This window comes from Equus quagga, chromosome 1 (assembly GCF_021613505.1).
Source record: "Equus quagga isolate Etosha38 chromosome 1, UCLA_HA_Equagga_1.0, whole genome shotgun sequence".
Lineage (NCBI taxonomy): Eukaryota > Metazoa > Chordata > Mammalia > Perissodactyla > Equidae > Equus > Equus quagga.
This window is the reverse complement of record NC_060267.1, coordinates 50,739,926-50,758,981: the sequence shown is the minus strand read 5'-3', so window position 1 is coordinate 50,758,981 and position 19,056 is coordinate 50,739,926. Positions and strand designations below refer to the sequence as shown.

Here is a 19,056-nt window from a genome sequence, read left to right as displayed (position 1 = left end):
TACCCAATGAAGATAGCCATATTAATAAAAATGAAAATAAAATAAAATTGAAAACAATTGTTTATTGCTTACTGGCTTTGTAATAAAACTGAGGACAGACATTTGACTGCTCACATCTGAAGCAGTTCAACACTTTTCATTTTAATTCTCTCCACTTGGCTCCTCTGCCATGGACTAAATATGACGCTGAAGATGAAATGAATGAGGGTGTAGATTCTAATTTTCTTAATTTTGAATAGTGTTTTATTTCATCAACTCCTCCTTTTGCTTCCCTTTCACATGAAGTATTTTGTATAGGAGGCTGAGATAAATCTCAATCAAGTAAGAGTATCTAAATACCAGTGGTATTTCCTCATATTCCCACCCTCTCTATAGAGTGAGGCCACTGGAGTCACAAACCTGAAGTGCTCATCTGCCGTGAATCCTCTCTGGTAAGGCAGGTATCCATCTCATGGAATAGGTCCTCCTCTAGAGAATCTCTTCTTCTGGATGAAACTGAGAATGATGCCCCATGGTTAGGATTTAAATTCAAATGGCTGATCTCTTACACTAGGACATATATCTACGAGGTTTGAAATATATTGATCCCTCTGAGTTAAAATCTAAAGATCCTTTCAGCACCAATTTCTGCTAGTGAATTCTCAATGTTTCTAATATTCATTATCCTTTTGCTGAGCCCTTGAAATTCCTCCATTTTTATTACCAAGTCCTTTATATAACATTTACTGTGTGCTGGCCACCATTCTTATATATGATTAATTCATTTAACTCTCATAATAATCTAATGAGGTAGCAATAGTATTGTCTCTACTTTACAGATTAGGAAATTGGAGCTTGACAAAGTAAACTTTCTAGTCAAAGGTCACGCAGCTAGTAAATGATAAATAGCTGAGGTTCAAACCCAGGACATCTTTGCTTTTAATTCTCCACCACGGTTCGCCATTTCCCATTGGCTGTTTCTTATTTCTGCAATCTGGAGCCTGAACCAAAGTACACAATTACCTTCCTTTCATCAGCTAAGATCATTGCCCATCTGATACATCACCTCTATTGTATACTACAGCTTCCAAGTGATCACATTTCTACAAAAGGAAATTGTGGATTGGCTGATTCTTGATCATTCCATGTGCTTCTCTATTTGGCTGCCACTTTCCACCCAACTCACTCAAGGTGGCAAATGGTTTTGTTTCTCTCTGTGGGAATTCCCCATTCCTTGTGCCCTTGGTTCCAGATAACCCACATTTTATGCAACTCTAATGGGGCTCTCACCTCTGAGCAGATGTTTTTTCTTCTCTACGTGAGACCACGCAAGAATAAATAGAATAAGCAGAACCAGGAGGAGCCCAAGGATACCAGACAAAATAAATGCTGAGTGACCTGTATAGAAATTAAACATTGATAGGCATTTAACTAGTAGATATCAATTGCGAATTTATACACTGAAAAAGAACCGACTTTCTAGTTGCTGAGAAGAATGAGGGCTATAAGTTTTTGCATATTCACAAATGGCACAATCTCTGAGAACTATCTCAGATAAAAAATATCTCTAAACAGATTTCTTTTAATCTTCTACAGAGCTTTCCATAATTCTATTGTCCTAAATTCTCTCCAATTGTGTACAAAAGGTTTGATGATTAAGCCTTATCTCTTGCATTGCATTCACCACTAAAACACCAGTCCTAGAAAATAGCCAGGGCTTGAGCTGTTTTTGCCTGTCTTATAAAGAATATTTGAGAACCTGCAGAGATAACTTTTTTTTCTGAGGGTAGCATGAGCGTTCCTTATCCTTCTCCATATTTAAAAAGTTACTTTTTTATAGAGAAGTTCTGCACACCAGAGTAGACTCATAGAGCTGTCGATACCAACCACTGCCATCCATAGTTTCATAATTTCTGAAGTCCCCAGCCTCCTTTGATTTCATTGCAGTTTGCTCTCTCCCTTGACCTCCCATATTGTCTTAGTTATTAGTGACATTTCTGATGGGCAGAAAACTGTACCTGAGACTTCAAGGGATCTCGGCGACTGTCCTGCAAAAGAAAGAGACAGTGAAAAAGAGAGACACATAAATGTAGATGAAATAGAAATCAAAACGGAACTGGGTATTTCTTTTTGCATTCCCTGGGTGTATAGAGTGTCCTTTAAAATATCACTCCGAATCCTCTCAATTGGAAGTCTGAGGCTAAATCCAGCTTTCTCCCCTCAAAGTGATGAAAAGGTTTAGAGAACAGTGAGATGTTATCTTATTTAGTTAGGCAAAAGGATAATTTTTTTTTAATTTTATTTTTTCCTTTTTCTCCCCAAAGCCCCCTGGTACATAGTTGTATATTCTTCGTTGTGGGTCCTTCCAGTCGTGGCATGTGGGACGCCTCCTCAGCGTGGTTTGATGAGCAGTGCCATGTCCGCGCCCAGGATTCGAACCAACGAAACACTGGGCCACCTGCAGCAGAGTGCACGAACTTAACCACTCGGCCACGGGGCCAGCCCCACAAAAGGATAATTTAACATAGCCTTTCATTTCTTTAACAAGAAATCCTAGTATCCTCCAGGTCAACTATCTGAGGCTGTTTCTCGATGCTTTCACTCTTAGCAGGGCTCCTAGTTTAAATTCAGCCTTTTCACACTTACCAGAGCACCTCACACCAGCATCTTCCTTGTGTCTGCAGTCACTTTGTCCCCAGGGCTTGGAATGACAGTCCCACAGAGAAGACTCATTTCCCTTGCACTGTATGTCATCCAACCAGATAGGTCCAGTCCCCTGTCCAAACGCTGCCTCCCCCACGGCAGCCAGAGCAGAGCCACAGCCAAGTTGCTGACACACCACCTCAGCCTCTGCCAGGTCCCAGGAATCGTCACACACTGTACCCCAGGAGCTTTTGTGCCAGATCTCCACTCTCCCAGAGCACTTGGTGTCGCCTCCACTGACTCTTATCTTATCTAGAAAGGCACAAAATGGCTGTTATTAATCCTGAAAGTCGTTGTGGATGAATGCTGCGGTGGAAAGACTTGAAAGTGGTAAACCTGATTGATGAATCTGGACATGGTGAGGAAGGCAGAGTTCCAATGTTACACGAATTAGAGAATAATCTGTAAGGAGCAGAAGCCTCTACACATTGCTGTGGTTTCTCCTGGTTATGAACAAGGGGTGGAAAGTCTTCAACCTGGCTGAAACTGGTTATTTGTTTTCTACTGTTAGATATTTAAAGACAAAATACATTGATTTCCTTTTCCAAATTTCTGTGTCTTATCATCTGACCCTAACTTCCTATCCTGCCCCTCTCATTTTCATAATTACTCCAGATATAACATTTGTTTGACTGAAGTCCGATCTACAGACCACTGATTCTCCTATTCCCTCGAATTATCATCTCTTCTTGCCTTCACTTCCCTGCCTATAATGCACATGGGCTATGATCATAACTACAAACATTCTCTTGCCCAAGTAAAAGACTGTTGGCACTACTGACATTCCATTATACCCACATGGTTGTGTATAAATACAGGGTAAGGTTAACTGTCCACTTCTTTTGAGTCAATTCCTGAAATATTGAGTTTCATTTGCAGGGAAGCAGAATTTGCCACCCCAAAATGTGTCTCTTTGGCTTGATTATTTTTAACCATATAAGACTCAGGAAGAAACTTGGATCTTCCCACTAACTGCCTAAAAGAATAGAAGGCCTGTTTCAGGAAGGAGCTATCACCATAGATAACCATAGTATAATGTGAACTAGGTGTGGTAGACAGGGAGGAACCTAGCAAGGCCCATTTGATCCAAGTCCTCTCCATGTCCCATTGTTTCTGCCCGGCATGGCAAACATTTGTTTACGAAACATTTGCTTTTCCACCTCCGTGTGAATTGCCTTCCTCCCCCTTGAAGTTCCAAACCACTACCCCCAACATTCTCTTTTGTCTTTAGTTGAAGATGATATTTAAGGTGGTGGCTTAAGCCATTTTGATGAGTTACTCAGTTTTCCGGGGTTTCTCTCATGTGTACATGTAATTAAACTCTGTTTGCTTTTCCTGTTATTCTGTCTCATGTCAATTTAATTCTTAGATCAGCCAGAAGAAGTTAGAAGAATAGAAGAAAATTTCTTAGTCCTCTACAATTGCAGATAATCATAACTGGTGTCGTTATAAAATTATTGTTAAAAATTATGCTAAACCTTCAATATTTTTAAATGGTCTTACCATTCTTTTTAGTTAACTTTATTTCTCATTCTTCATTACTTTGTTAATGTTCTTTAACATCTAAACCTTTCCTTATCAATGCCCACCAACTACATGAAGATCAAGAGGGGGAGTCTCAGGATTTTACTTCACTTAATATTTTGGGAAAAGCCACAGTTATAAAAGATAATTAGCTTTTAGGTAATCTGGCTTCTACCAGAGGGGTTTTGACCTGAACTCTACATCCCTAAGCACATTAACTTGATAGTTTTCACATGTGCTTTTTAAAAAATTTCCTTTCCTCTGGTCATAAGGACCCTTCTCCAGCTACCATTTTATCTGTTTTCTGCCTTACAGCAAAACTTCTTGAAAGAATTTCGTTTATTTTTGACTTCATTTTTTAAAATTTCCTATTTATTAATAAACCCTTCTAGACTACCTTTTACCTTCCACCAATACCCAGTGCATCACCAAGTGGCCTATATCATCATAAATTCAAAGTATGGTTTATAATCCTATCTTCCTTAATCTTTTCACAAAATAGACCAAGAAAACTAAGATAATCCAATAATATTTGGTATTCTCTTAGATATTAATAAACTGGTATCCAAAGCAGTAGCAGATATTCACTTTGAAATATTAAAACAATTATTATGGTCAATATACTATTAAAGACCATAAAAGGTAGAATTTGTTCTAATGAATTTTATGGGGCAACAAATCCACAACCCTAAAATCAGCAAATATAAAAAGAGTGCTAAAGGAACACTATGGCACAGTATCTTTTACAGGTGCAAAATTTCTAAGTAAAATATTCGCAAATTAAAAGTTAAGATGGTTGAAATCCAAAATTTTACTTAATGCAATTGATGATTCAATAGGTAAGTTGATTTTTCTTAGAAAATATTAAGAAGTATGCTTAAAAATGATTTTCTATATGTTTAAAGATTTTTTTATGTGGTGTTATTTAAAATGGAAAAATAACTTGAATTCTCCAAATGTCCATCAACAGGTGTTTGGTGCACTGAATCAGAGTATATCATACTGTAAAGAAGTATGCTTTAACATGAAAAAATGTTGCTGAATCAGAAGAGCAAGAGACAGAAATATACATAGTATAACTTTGCTTGTACCAAAATATATGCAAATGTACTGTACACAAGAATGTAAAATCAGCTAATATATCATCAGTTAACAATGAGATTATAGCTATTTGTGTCTTTCATGATTGCTGTATTTTCAATTTTTTTTTGTTTTGAGAGAGATTTTATGTTATGATAAAAGTCAAATAGTAAAAAGAAGCAAGAAATTTAAAAATATGAACCCAAAATGGAAAATATTCATGAAAAATGTCTGTATCATTACTAATAAAATCCATTCAAATTATGTTGAGATAGGTGAAATTTAAATTTGGGAAAGCGTGCGTACATCTCTGTGTGTTTCTCTCTGTGTATAACATTGGTTGGAGGGTAAGAGGAAATTGATTCTCTCGTATACTGATCATAAGAATGGAAATTAATACACAAGTTTTCTGTAGGGGCAATTAGCTAGTATGTATAAAGAATCTTGAAAATGTTCATTGCCTGTACCCTTTCATTACAAGATTAGACATACAGTTTTCAAGTATAATCAGAGATTCACCAAAATGGATAAGAACGTTTGCAATGGTGTTATTTATACTGGTTTCACACTGGGAAATAGTCTTAATACCAATAAAGACATGATTATTTAATATTTTATGGCATTTGAGGACCACTTATTGAAATTAGAATATATTCACAGCATAATTTTATATAAAAAAGGATACAAAAATCAAAATGTATATAATATATATCTAAATAAATATAGTGTAATACTATACATTACATGTATATATACTATACTATATAAAATATACACAAATTATATTATAAAGATTATAAATAGTATATCTAAATTTCCTATATGCAATCATAATCACAATTAGAGTTTTGTACGAAAGGAAGCCCAGTAGTCAATACTTGTGAATATTAGAGAAAGTTATTTATTTTTATTTTTTGAGGAAGATTAGCCCTGAGCTAACATCTGCTGCCCATCCTTCTCTCCTTGCTGAGGAAGATTGGCCCTGAGCTAACATCCATACCTGTCTTCCTGTACTTTATATGTGGGATGCCTGCCACAGCATGGCTTGATAAACGGTGCCAATGTCCGCACCTGCCACCCCAGGCCACGAAGTGGAGCGTGCGAACCCAACCACTACACCACCGGCCAGCCCCCAGTGATAGTTATTTTTGATGGTAGGATTAAATGTGGAATGCATTTTATTACTTGTAATTTTAAAAATGTCTAAATTTCTATAATAAACATTAAATTTTAATTGAATAAAGCTAATTATAAATGTACAAATTATCAACTTTTCATACTGGAAATTTCTGCAGGAAACAATGGAACATTTTAATCTCCCCAATTAATTTACATACTTCCCAAAAGTTCTAAGATGTCTAGAATTTCTAAGACAAATTATATTTTATTTATAGTATATTTAATATAACATTTTAATTTAAGAAATATATTTATAATAAGAAGACATATTATATTTTTCAGTTTCTACACCACCACAATTTTATATGATTTTCACCCATCTGCTCACAGGGGCCTTAAAGGAAGCAAACAAGACAATACACACTACAAAAACCGAACAAACTGTAAAATACCAAACCAGAGTAACGAAGTTGCACTGTGGGACAGAAGTGATAAATCAGCATTTATTGTCATGTACTTTTCGTGAGTTTGCCATGTGCTCCTGAACTGAAAGATTAGATATTTGTTAGTGGCAAATTATATTTCACAGGGCCTCAGATGGCAGCCAGTGTTCAGAAGGATACCCACCTTCACATGTGATCCAGGCCTCTTCTGCTGGGCTAGATATTCTCTTCTCCCAGGGGGCAGATGGGCACTGCCATATGGAGATATGCATTTTAGGACACTGAATGTCATCTACCCATATGAAGCCAGAGCCTGTCTTATATGAAGGGGACGGGCTGACAACTCCATTCTCTGCACAGCCCAGCTGCCGGCATACGATCCCCGCTGTGACGGCAGTGATTCTCCTGCCCACGCCGCCCCAGGTCCCATTGTAGAAGACCTCCAACCTCCCAGCACAGGTGTCCCTTTCAGTTTCACTGTAGAGCCTCAAAGCTGTGAATTCTGGAGAGAAATAGAGAATCTAGAGTTAATTATTTCCTTTAGAGTTTCAAAAGTATTCCTCCCTAGGATCCATTTTTTTTTCCTGGAAATAGTTTTTTAGGGCTCATAATACAATTTCATAAACGATACTAACATATTAACAGAATGTCTCCAGGGGAAACTAAGGATCTCGGGTGATTTCAGGGTTAATATGGATTTCCCAAGGATGGTATTTGAGCTTTAAACTTGTATCAAATTAAAATGTATCTCTCTTCCTTCTACTCTCTCACATAAATTAGAGTCAGAAAATAATCAGGTTAATCTCATTTCTGCTACTTACTGGAATGTGTTTTGGGGCAAATTACTCAAGGTCTTTTGGCTTCTTAACACCAGAGTGGATAGAATGTAAGGTCCCTTTCTTGGGGTCTAACTTTCCCTGATTCTAAGATCAACCCTCTATTTCCTAAATTATGAAAGGACACTCAAACAAATGAAATATTTTGGCAGGGTATTAAGAAATCAGTGTAAGAACAGGATTAAAATCAATTCTCAGATCAGTACATTTTCACTATACTTTACCGTTGTGCCATGTGGGGGTGTGTATGTGCGCGTGTGTATAGGGGAGGGTGTGAAGGTTGCAGCACAGACCTGAGCAGATGACCCCTGCGTCCTCCTTGTGCCTGCAGTCCTGCTGCCCCCAGCCCCGGGAAGGGCACTTCCACACGTGGGACTCCTTTCCTGTGCAGTTCAGGTCGTCCAGCCAGATAGGCCCTGATCCAGCCCCAAAGTGAGCAGATTTGGTAGCATTAATGGCTACTCCACAGCCCAACTGTCTGCACACCACGTGGGCATCACTCAGGTCCCAGTTATCATCACAGATGGTGCCCCAGGAGCCCTGGTGAAAGATCTCCACTCTGCCGGCACAGCGACCACCCCCGTCCACCAGGCGGAGCAGTTTGTCCTCTAAGAGGTGAAAGTCCAGTTAATAGGTGACATTTTTTTAGAGTTGCAAAGCACTTCCTGGCACTGTGATTTACTTACCTGAGCAGATGAAATCACTACCTTCTGGGACTACAGACATAGATAAGTCAGATAAACTTGCAGAGCATGGAAACAATGGCTGGGTCTGGTTTCCTGGTGGGGGTGTAGGAAATGGGGCAAAAGTAAGGTCAAAATACATAAAAAAGATTGAACAGTTCTCTGACAAAGTAGAATAAGCAATCATGGTAAGGACTCTTCAAACTCTTGTGATCAATAAAAATTGTCTTTATTAATGTCTACTTGCAAACCCCAAATGGAGAGGTGAGTTACCTTTGCCCTAGGAGCATCCCCAGTCATCATTATTCATTACATGTTACTTTTTGACTGTCATGCCTATCCTACCCCCACTCCCCACCCCGGCCCCATTTTCTTATCTATCTTTCCTTTAATCCCTTACCTCCTCCAGTACTTCTGGGCTATATTGCCAGTAGGTGACCAGGAGCACTGTTCCCTTACCTGAGCAGGTCACAGAGATGACATTTTCATGGGCACAGAGAGGTGCTCCAAGGACTGTCATCTGACAATTATCCAGAAGGGACTCATTCCCTAAGCAATGAAATCTGTGTCCCCAAACACGACCACTTCCTTCTCCAATATATTTTCCTTTTGTGGTTGAGAGAGCAACCCCACAGCTGAGTTGACTGCATAGGACATTGGCATCTTCCAGGTCCCAGTAACTGTCACAGAGGGAGCCCCAATATCCAAGCACCTTGATCTCCACTTGCCCCTCACATTGGGATTTGCCATTCACAAGTCGGGCGTCTGTATAGCCTAAGAGGAGATAAAGCCTTAGAGAAGAGGCCATGACTTTTCAACTCCAGCCCCACATTCTCCATCTCCAGCCCCAGCCAATTAAGCTCATTAGATAGCTTACGAGAACAGACAATTCCAACTTCTCTGCTGTGGTTACAAGTCTCTTCTGGATGGGGCACAGTGGGGCACAATGCAAGGTGAGTTTCATTCCCTTCACACTCGAACTTTTCAGCCCAAATTGGACCATTCCCATTTCCAAAGTGAGCTCCCACAGAAAGAGATCTGGCCTCTCCACAATTTAATTCTCTGCACAGCACATTGGCAGCATGGAGAGAGAAGTCAGAATCACAGACAGAACCCCACGTGTCTCCATGTTTCACTTCAACACGTCCAGAACAGGAAATATCAGTTCCAACCAGCCTGGGCTGCCTGTGGACTACAAAGAATATTTCAGAGGTTAGTTTTTATAGTCTCCAATTCTATCCCTGTCCTCTAATCTCCATATCTAACTCCAGGGCACTTTTTCTCCATTGATCATTAGAACACTCCATTTGCAGGGGATCAGAGAATGATGTTATGTAATTTAGACTTGGTTCCTAAGATCCAGATTATCTGTTTACTCTCTATATCTTGGTAACACACAAATCCAGGATTAGAACTCCTCTGAAGGAAGTGAATGGCACAACTAGTTTACATTAAAAAGTACTGACTGGGTAAACTTCAGCATTAAACAAGAGATATTAAGATTTTGTAATCCTTTTAGGAAGGTGAGGATGTAATCTAAAAATAGAAGGTTAGATCCGAGAAACACATTTTAGTAATCTAAAAACAAACAAAAATATTGCCTTGTTTTTATGACCCCATCGTTTGTAGCATAACTACTTGTATTAATAATCTATGATATCTGCTTCCAATCCAGATATTTTTTCCAAACTCCTGACTCATTTATCCAACTGCTACCTAGCATTTCCAACTGGATTTCTTACAGACATCTCAAACTGAATTCTTGACTGTCCTTTCAAGCATCTTCTAAGACTGCAGTCTTCCATATTTCAGTTGATGGAAATCCATCACTCCAGATATTAAAAAATATTGGAGTAATTCTTCACTCCTATTACATCGTATATTCCACCTTTTAGGAAATTTTGTTTTCTGAAGATCAAACTATGTTAATAATCCCAACATTTATCACCCTTCCATTGCTAACACCTGGACTGGGCCACCATTATCTCTTGCCTGGATTACTGCAGTAGACTCCTATGAATTCCCTATTTCCATCATTGATCCTCTATAGTTTATTCTTAATTAAAAAGCCAGAGAGGTCATTTAAAATTAGAAATCAGACATTATCAGGTTTTTGCTCCTCCAATGGCTCCATGTTTCACTCAGAGTAAAAACCTAAATTCTTGACCTACTTATTCCCAAATAACCTGCCTCATCCAATTACCTCTTTTTTTCTTTTAAAAGATTGGCACCTGAGCTAACAACTGTTGCCAATCGTCTTCATTTTTCCCCCTCCCCTTCTCCCCAAAGCCCCCCAGTACATAGTTGTATATTCTAGTTGTGGGTCCTTCTAGTTGTGCTATGTGGGACACCGCCTCAGCATGGCCTGATGAGCAGTGCCAGGTCCGTGCCCGGGATCCGAACCGGCCAAACCCCTGGCCACCAAAGCAGAGTGGGTGAACTTAACCACTCAGCCACGGGCCAGTCCCCACTTACCTCTTTTGATGCCATGTCCAACTGTTCTACTTCTTGCTCTTCAACCCACACTGGACTCCTTACTGTTCCTCAAACATGTCAGGCATAATCTTGTCATAAGGCGTTTGAACTGGCTGTTTCCTCTACCTGTATTTTTCTTCCGCATATATGCGCATTACTAACTCTCTTGCCTCCTTCAATTTTGTTCAAGTTTCACCTTTTGAATAAGGCCTATCACAGACATCCTATTTGAATTATATTGTGTCCCATACACAATCTGAATCCCATTTTTCTTGTTTTATTTTCTTTTTGTATAGCCCTTAACATCCGCTAATTGTATATATTTTACTCTATCACAGAAAGTTCTATTGAACGACGCTACTCTCAACTCTTCTATCAAAGAAAAAATTAAGCAATTTCCCTGGACCTATATTCCTTTTTAGTCATCGCCTTAGCTATCTCTTCCCCTTAAAATTTGTCTCTTTGAAAAATAGTCTATAATTGTCTTCCCAACATCCTAATTCCCATCAACTGTTCAACTTGAAACTATCTTTTTTTTTCAATGCAACAAGATTGCTTTCGTTAAGTTTACTAAACTTTGTGGAAAATATTCAGTTTCATCTATATTAACCTCTCAATAACTTTTGACAGAGCTGATAATGCCTTCTTTTTTGAAATGTCCTCTTCCGTTGATTTCAGTGACATGACATTCTCTGACCACGATTCCTCAGTATCCTTCTCCAGCTTCTTTGAAGTTGATAAACCATTTAATATTGTTATTCCTCAGGGATAAGAACTCTTTTTTCTTGGGTCTATTTATTTTACTCCTAGTTTACATTTTATCCCTAGGTTTTAGTTAACATCCACATCCTAGTATTTATCTCTCTATCCAAGAAAAGTCTTCTGATCACCTAACTCTTATATCCATGTTCCTGCCACCCCCTTTATTTGACTGTTTTACAAATACCACAAACTCAACATTTACAAAACTAAATTCATCATTCCACACTCTCCAACTTTCTCCTCTACCAGGATATTCTTTTTAGATGACACAGCTGCAGTATATCTGTTTGCTTAGTCCAGAAATCTTGGAGCAATCTTTGAGTCTTCTTTATCCAAACTCCTACATTCAATGAATTATCAAGTTCTTTTTGTTCCAGCAACTAATGTTTCTTGGATCCGTTAACTTTTCAACAGACCCACAACGAATATCCTACTCAGAACTTCATGCTTTCATTAGAATCATCAAACAACTTGACGTCCTGCATCCTATAGCCCCCTACCACCTCCACACACACACAAACACACACACACACACACTACAGACTTTTCTCTTTAAAATGTATCTTCTCATGCTTACGCCCTTCAATGGTTTCCCTTTCACTTTAGAATAAAGTACCAAAATCTCTACTCCATAAATAATCTTGCCCTTGCCTACATCTCAAGGCTTTACTGGAACCTCTTCCCCTTGTTCATTCACTTAGGTCTAACGCTTTTCCTTCAGCCATATTTTGGTTCCTGGAATCAGACAAGCTCATTCCACCTTTGGTACTTGAATAAAATACTATCTATATTTTTCCATGATCTTCCTAACACTTTTTTACTTGATTAAGTCATACTCATACTTTAGGTCCTTTCTTAAATATCATCACAGAAATATTCTTTGACTCTGCAAATAGGTAATATCTTCTAATTATGCCTTCTCATTTCATCTTGTACTTCTGCTTCATACAACTTTAAATCAATCATTATTTCATTATATATTTTCATTATACACCTATCGTCTTCTTTTCTATATAAGAGAATAGAGCTACTTTTATTTAGCTCATCTACTTTTGACCTAGTATTGTTAAATAGCCACTCCATAAATATTGATTAAATACATGAAAGAATAAATAGTTGAATAAATGTATTTTTCTTTGCCCAGAAATTACCTGAGCAGATCACACTAGCTTCTGTATGAGAAAGACATGTAGTCTGTATCCACTTCCAATGGGCACACTCCCAGAGAGAGGCTTCATTTCCAGTGCAGCCAGATGTAGATAGTAAGATGTGTGATGTTCTCCCAGTGAAATGAAACTCTCTGGAGATACTGAGTACAGAGCCACACCCGAGTTGCCTGCAAACAACTGCAGCAATGTTCATTCCCCAGCGGGTAGCACACACAGTTGCCATGGCACCCTGGACTTCCACCTCGACTCTACCAGCACATCTGCTGCCTCCACCCACAAGCCTCAGTTCCATATCTGATTCATCTGTAATCAAAACACCAGAGTGATTTTAGAGAAGTGTACCACATAAGACATTTAAGATTCTTTCCCACTCATAAACCAGTGATCAAAAGCTGAGAGATTGTCCAGGTCCTGACTTCTCTAGTGTGTTTAATAACTTTATTTTATGTTTTCCTTCAAAGTTCATGTTTCCTTTTTATTGGATTTAAAAAAATGTATCACTCAGGTATGCTCCAAACTCATGAAAATTTCTGGTTTGTAAAGAAGTGGGGCTGGCCCAGTGGTGCAGCGGTTAAGTGCTCACGTTCTGCTTCTCGGTGGCCCAGGGTTCACTGGTTCGGATCCCGGGTGTGGACATGGCACTGCTTGGCACGCCATGCTGTGGTAGGCATCCTGCATATAAAGTGGAGGAAGATGGGCATGGATGTTAGCTCAGGGCCAGGCTTCCTCAGCAAAAAGAGGAGGATTGGCAGTAGTTAGCGCAGAGCTAATCTTCCTCAAAAAAAAGAGAAAAGAAGGGATATCACTTTGCCTACAAAATCTGAACAGAGACTTTGGATAAAAGTAACATTACACCTACAACACGACTGACAAAAAATAATGTACAACTGAAATTTCACAAGATTGTAAGCTATCATAAACTCAATAAAAATTAACTTTAAAAAAATAGAAGAAATAACGTTACTTAATGGTCTTAATTTTTGTCTTAATTTTGAATAACTACATGTTATCTGCTAGAGACTCAGGAGAATATTAAGGAAAGGTGATATAATATATGTGGAATCAAAGAAGAAATGCACACATCTGTGATATTACAAAATCCAGGAAAAGCTAGAATAAACTTAAATCTGTTAGAGATGCTAGATGAAAATAATCTTAAAAAGACATTGGCCTCTACGAAAAGAAAACATGAAATTTACTGTATGTGATTTTTTGAAGAATTAACATCTGCCGCCAATTTTCCTCTTTTTGCTGAAGAAGACTGGCCCTGAGCTAACATTTGTGCCCATCTTCCTCTATTTTATATGTGGGATGCCTGGCACAGCACGGCTTGATAAGTGGTGTGTAGGTCTGCACCTGGGATCCTGGCCAGCGAAATCTGGGCCACTGAAGCAGAGTGCACAAACTTAACCACTATGCTACCGGGCTGGCCCAAAACAGTCAGCTTTTGAAGGCAAGTCTCACAAGTATCGATGTGAAATGGAATGAGACCTGTTCTAGCAAAGCTGATTTATCTCTTTTAGGGCATGTTAGTAGTTTTTGGTGTGCTGTGGTATAGTTTGTGAAACAAATAATATTGCCTACTGATGTGAAAGTAATATATTTAATTATACTAAGCATGCAATACTTCTTTATCTAATTCATGCTTTAATTTTTAATGAATAGTGGATGATGTCAACTTATTTTATCTTATTTTTAATTAAAAAATAAAATTAATATTAATAAATATGTGATATCTATGTGAATTCATACTCCGTATTTTCTACTTTATTTATTAAATTATATTAATAGATCTAACTTACTAATATTGAAAGATCTGACATGTCAGAAAATCAGTTCTATTAGTGTGACCAAATTACTGCCGATTGGCCTTGAGGAGAGGAACAACATAATTAATATGCTCCAGAGGACCTTGCAATGTCTGCCCTTTCCTTTCACGCCAGCCCCATTGCCTGATGCTTATAACACTGCTGAGTAAGATTTTACTATATTAGTTATTTTGACATAATTATGTTTGAGTGGATATGGAATGATTCTCTAAGTAAAACTCCCATTAAATAGAGAAATAAAATTGCAGTGTATTTCCATTTTAAGCCTATATGTTTCTCTGTGTTATTGGGGCTCAGTGACAGTGTTTGTGAAGCAAGGGTTAAGGTCTTTTCATAGTTAGCAGAGGTTTTGAAAGTGTAATCATTTGAGGTTGGTAGAGCAGTTATTTTCAACTTTTCCATAATAGCAAAAAGACATTTTTACAAATGGGACTTATTTTAGGTACTGATATTTACAGAGCTATGCTTTTGGGGAGTATCTATATGTCTTGCAGGAATCTCTAAGAAGATTGAGATTACCTGAAAAGGTGGTCTAGAAGCAGATAAAAATTTTTTGCCCTAAGAAAGTACTCTAAATATAGGGAAAAACATATTTCACTGCTGGGTAGCAACATATATTCACTGTGAGACAGGCTTAGGTAGAAAATCAGTTGTAGTAGATGGTTCAGCATGAGAAGGTAACATCACATTGACATGTAGGTTTTCCTGAATTACACATCTTTAATATAAACAAACAATAACATCTCCCTCTAAAGGAGTCTGAAGTTTACCATAATAGATACAAGCACAGGAAAAAAAAATGTGGATAGTTTCTAGGGACTAGAGTTGGATCTCATGTTCAGGGAACCTGAATTCTTTTATTGAAAGATATGTTGTGGCATTATGCACAATAGCCAGACATGCAAACAACCTTTGTGCCCGTTGATGGATGAACGGATAAAGAAGATGTGGTATGTATATACAATGGAACACTACTTGGCCATAAAAAAGATGAAACCCTGCCGTTTGTGACAACATGGACCTTGAGGGTATTATGCTAAGTTAGACAGAGAAAGAAAAATACCACATGATTTCACTCATACATGGAAGATAAACAAAAAACAACAAAACGCATGGGTACAGAGAACAGATTGGTAGTTACCAGAGGGGAGAGGTGGTAGGGAAAGGGTGAAGGGGAAAAAGGGGACATCTGTACAATGACAGATGGAAACTAGACTTTTGGTGGTCAACAGGATGCAGTATATACTGAAGTCAAAATGATGTATACCTGAAATCTATACAATGTTATAAACCAATGTTATGTCAATTAAAAAAATAAAATAAAAATTAAAAAAGGAAAACATATTGATATTCATGGCATGGGAAGCAAAATTTCCCCTTAAAAGAGGTTGTTTCAGTGGCAGAACAAGCTTCCAGAAGACATGTGAAAAATTCAAGTTGGAAGAATAGCTCCTCTGAGGAAGGATTGTAATTATTTGTAAATTGTAACTGTAGATCTACCTAAATTGAAAGGCAGAATAGAATGGTCAAAGTTTAAGAGGTAAATTTCAGATTTATATTGGAGTTTAATGATTCTTTAAAACACAATTCAATGTCTTACTCATTTATCTCAGAAAGGAACATATAGAGTAAAAGATAAAGATGTTGGGATTCACTGAACATAAGGAAACTCCAAGACTAATAAAACAGTATATAAAAAGTAAGGGAATTCAACTCTTCTGAAATTGTACTACCTGCATAGGTATACATGAAATTTTTCTTTGGACCATTTGAAAGTTGTCTAATTAAAACTTTGGCCTTGGAGAAGGAGTCTGAAGGGGAATTCTTGACATTTTTGAAATATAAACCATAAGCCCAGACTTTTAGATGAGGTTCACTTGCTTTAATGCTATTGGTATAAATTTTACATAAATAAATCTTTCAGGTAAGAATGCCTATTTGGGTAATCATGGGAAAGAATTTTCAAGTATGTGGATGTTTTACCACAAGTGTTTAAGTGTCTTAATGACTGAATTTTTATTATTTTTTCCTAAACTAATCTGACTATGGATAATTTCTTTTTGTAGAATCCTTTGTAACACTAGTGTTTGGGGAAGCTAACCTTGGGAAAATCTTGGCAAATATTAGAACATAAGGTTTCATTTCCTGAGGGTTTGGTACTATAGAAAGAGGCATTAAAAATCTGAATGAGGATATGAGGTATCAGTAGTTTGCAAAAGTGAGAAATGAGTACTCTGCAATACAGGTACCCATTCAAGGGGAAAAAAAGAGTGTGTTAGGGAGCCCAGGCACTTTTATAGGAAATCCTGGTTTGGGTGTCTTACCAGAACAGGTCACTCCAACATCTTCACTGTGACTGCAGTCATGATTTCCCCACCCACTGTGGCTGCATGCCCAGAGTTGTGCCTCATCCCCATCACAGAAAACATCATCAAGCCAAATTTTTCCAGATCCTACAGAAGCATTTCCAAGACCCATGCCAATAATAGAAGATGGACAATCCAGCTGGTCACACACCACAGCAGCAGCATTACTGCTCCAATTGTCATCACATACTGTGCCCCACTGTCCTTGAAAGTACACCTCCAGTCTTCCTGAGCAGCGGCTGTTGCCATCTATCAGCCTCAGGCTCCACTTTGTATTATCTACATCAAAAACAGTGAAGCAAGTAGTTAGTGGGTGTGATGGTTAATATTATGTGTCAAGTTGGCTAGGTTACGGAACTGAGTTGTTTGGTCAAACACCAGTCCAGATGTTGCTGTGAAGCTAATTTTAGATGTAAATAACATTTAACTCAGCAAACTTTGAGTATAGCAGATTATCCTCCATGAGGTGGGTTGGCCTCATCTAATTAGTTGAAGACTTTAAGAGAAAAGAATGAATGAATATCTCTAGACTGTCTTTGGGCTCAAATCTGCAAGATCAACTCTTTCTGGGCTTTCCAGTCTGCTGGCCTACCCTACAGATTTTGGATTTGAACCCCGTAATTCCTTAAAGTCTCTCTTTCCCTCAGTCTCTCTCTCACTCCGTCAATCTCTCCCTCTCTCTCCCTCTCTCTCCCTCTCCCTTTCCTTCTCTCTCTCTCTCTCTGTCTCTCATATATATATAACCTCCTCCCCGAGGTAGTTGCTTTGCATGACCCTCCTGATCCTCCTCAGGCCCCACCCCCACTACCCTTCTTTATTTCTAGAACTACAACTAGACTCAAGACCCAGTAGGTCCCAAAGTGAGGTACAAAATGTGACTCATGTGGAAGAGTGCACAGAAAAAACATGATTTTTCAAATTTATATGGTCATAAATCTGGGGAATATGTGTGGAAATGCATATTAAGGGTGTGAGATAACAGCGGAAGGAAATTAAAATTGAATTCGGCTGAATTTATTGATATAGGCCCACTAAGCAGATATTCTAGATTTAATGAAGCAGCTCAGGTGGTTGGAAAGGGCTCTAATAGTTTGATTGGTTGGCTGAAACATTGACCAAAAGATGGCCTACATTAAATGAAGTTAAAATGCCAGAACTGCCTCTGTATATGGTAGAGGAAGAATCCAAAGGCTTAGGTAGCTTGGAATGTTAGAGTGGATTTATCATGTAAGATCTACTCATCCACCCTGGGAGGGTCCAGAGAACACACCTTTTACCATGACTATGAGAAATAAATTTGTGAGAGGAGCCCATCATTCTTGAAGAGATTTGTAGCTGCTCTTCATACAGGTCAGAAAGAAATTACAATGGAAACTGCTGCCACTGAGTTCGGATTCTTAAATACAGTGGGGATAACTGAATTCCAAGGTGGTGAGGACAAGAGATGGGCGCTTAACTGTCAAAGGCAAGGTGGGTGTGGTTACCATAATAGATAGTACATTCAAAGCAGTAATCAAAATAGTCTGATTTGCAGAGACCTATGGCATCAGCTAGTTGATAATGGTGTTTATAGAAGTGAAATAGGCAGGCAGTCTATTAACTTCTTGATCTGCATAAGTAGAAGAGTTCTAGGTCAAGCAAATATAAATCTAACTTGAATCATAGGAACAGAGACTCATGGTCCCTCAATTGATTCCCAGACTTGAGTCAGTTTACACACCCAGAATCCCATGAAGGAAGGGAGGCCAGATCACCTTGAGGATGGACCCAGTCACAGTGCCAAATATTTATACTGTTAAATTTTCTCCCAACATTTCCCAGAGTGACCTACAATCTTTTACCAAGGTGACTGTGCATTTGGGAAAAGAAAATAATCAGACCTTTTAAGAACCATTGGACACTCACTCTGAACTGACATTAATTCCAGGAGACCCAAAACATCTGTCGGTCCACCACCCAGTGTAGGGGTTTATGGAGGTCAAGTGATCAATGGGGTTTTAGTACAGGTCTGCCTCACGGTGGGCCCACTGGGTTCCCTAACTCATTCTGTGGTTGTTTCCCCAGATCCATAGCTAATTGGAATTCGTT

The 19,056-nt window shown here is 38.4% G+C and overlaps 1 protein-coding gene across 1 annotated transcript in view; it reads right to left on the bottom strand.

Annotated features, from left to right (window-relative positions):
- The window catches only part of LOC124235413 (scavenger receptor cysteine-rich type 1 protein M160-like), a 50,152-nt gene that overhangs the window by 3,302 nt on the left and 27,794 nt on the right, over window positions 1-19,056 (bottom strand). Inside the window, exons 8-18 of the mRNA XM_046653330.1 lie at window positions 16,927-17,247; window positions 12,756-13,076; window positions 9,245-9,559; window positions 8,827-9,141; window positions 8,371-8,463; window positions 7,978-8,292; window positions 7,033-7,350; window positions 2,626-2,934; window positions 1,998-2,027; window positions 1,270-1,377; window positions 400-495 (exon numbers count right to left, since the gene is read on the bottom strand). Coding sequence (XP_046509286.1) covers window positions 400-495; window positions 1,270-1,377; window positions 1,998-2,027; window positions 2,626-2,934; window positions 7,033-7,350; window positions 7,978-8,292; window positions 8,371-8,463; window positions 8,827-9,141; window positions 9,245-9,559; window positions 12,756-13,076; window positions 16,927-17,247 — 2,541 coding nt within the window. The remainder of the gene's footprint in view (window positions 1-399; window positions 496-1,269; window positions 1,378-1,997; window positions 2,028-2,625; window positions 2,935-7,032; window positions 7,351-7,977; window positions 8,293-8,370; window positions 8,464-8,826; window positions 9,142-9,244; window positions 9,560-12,755; window positions 13,077-16,926; window positions 17,248-19,056) is intronic.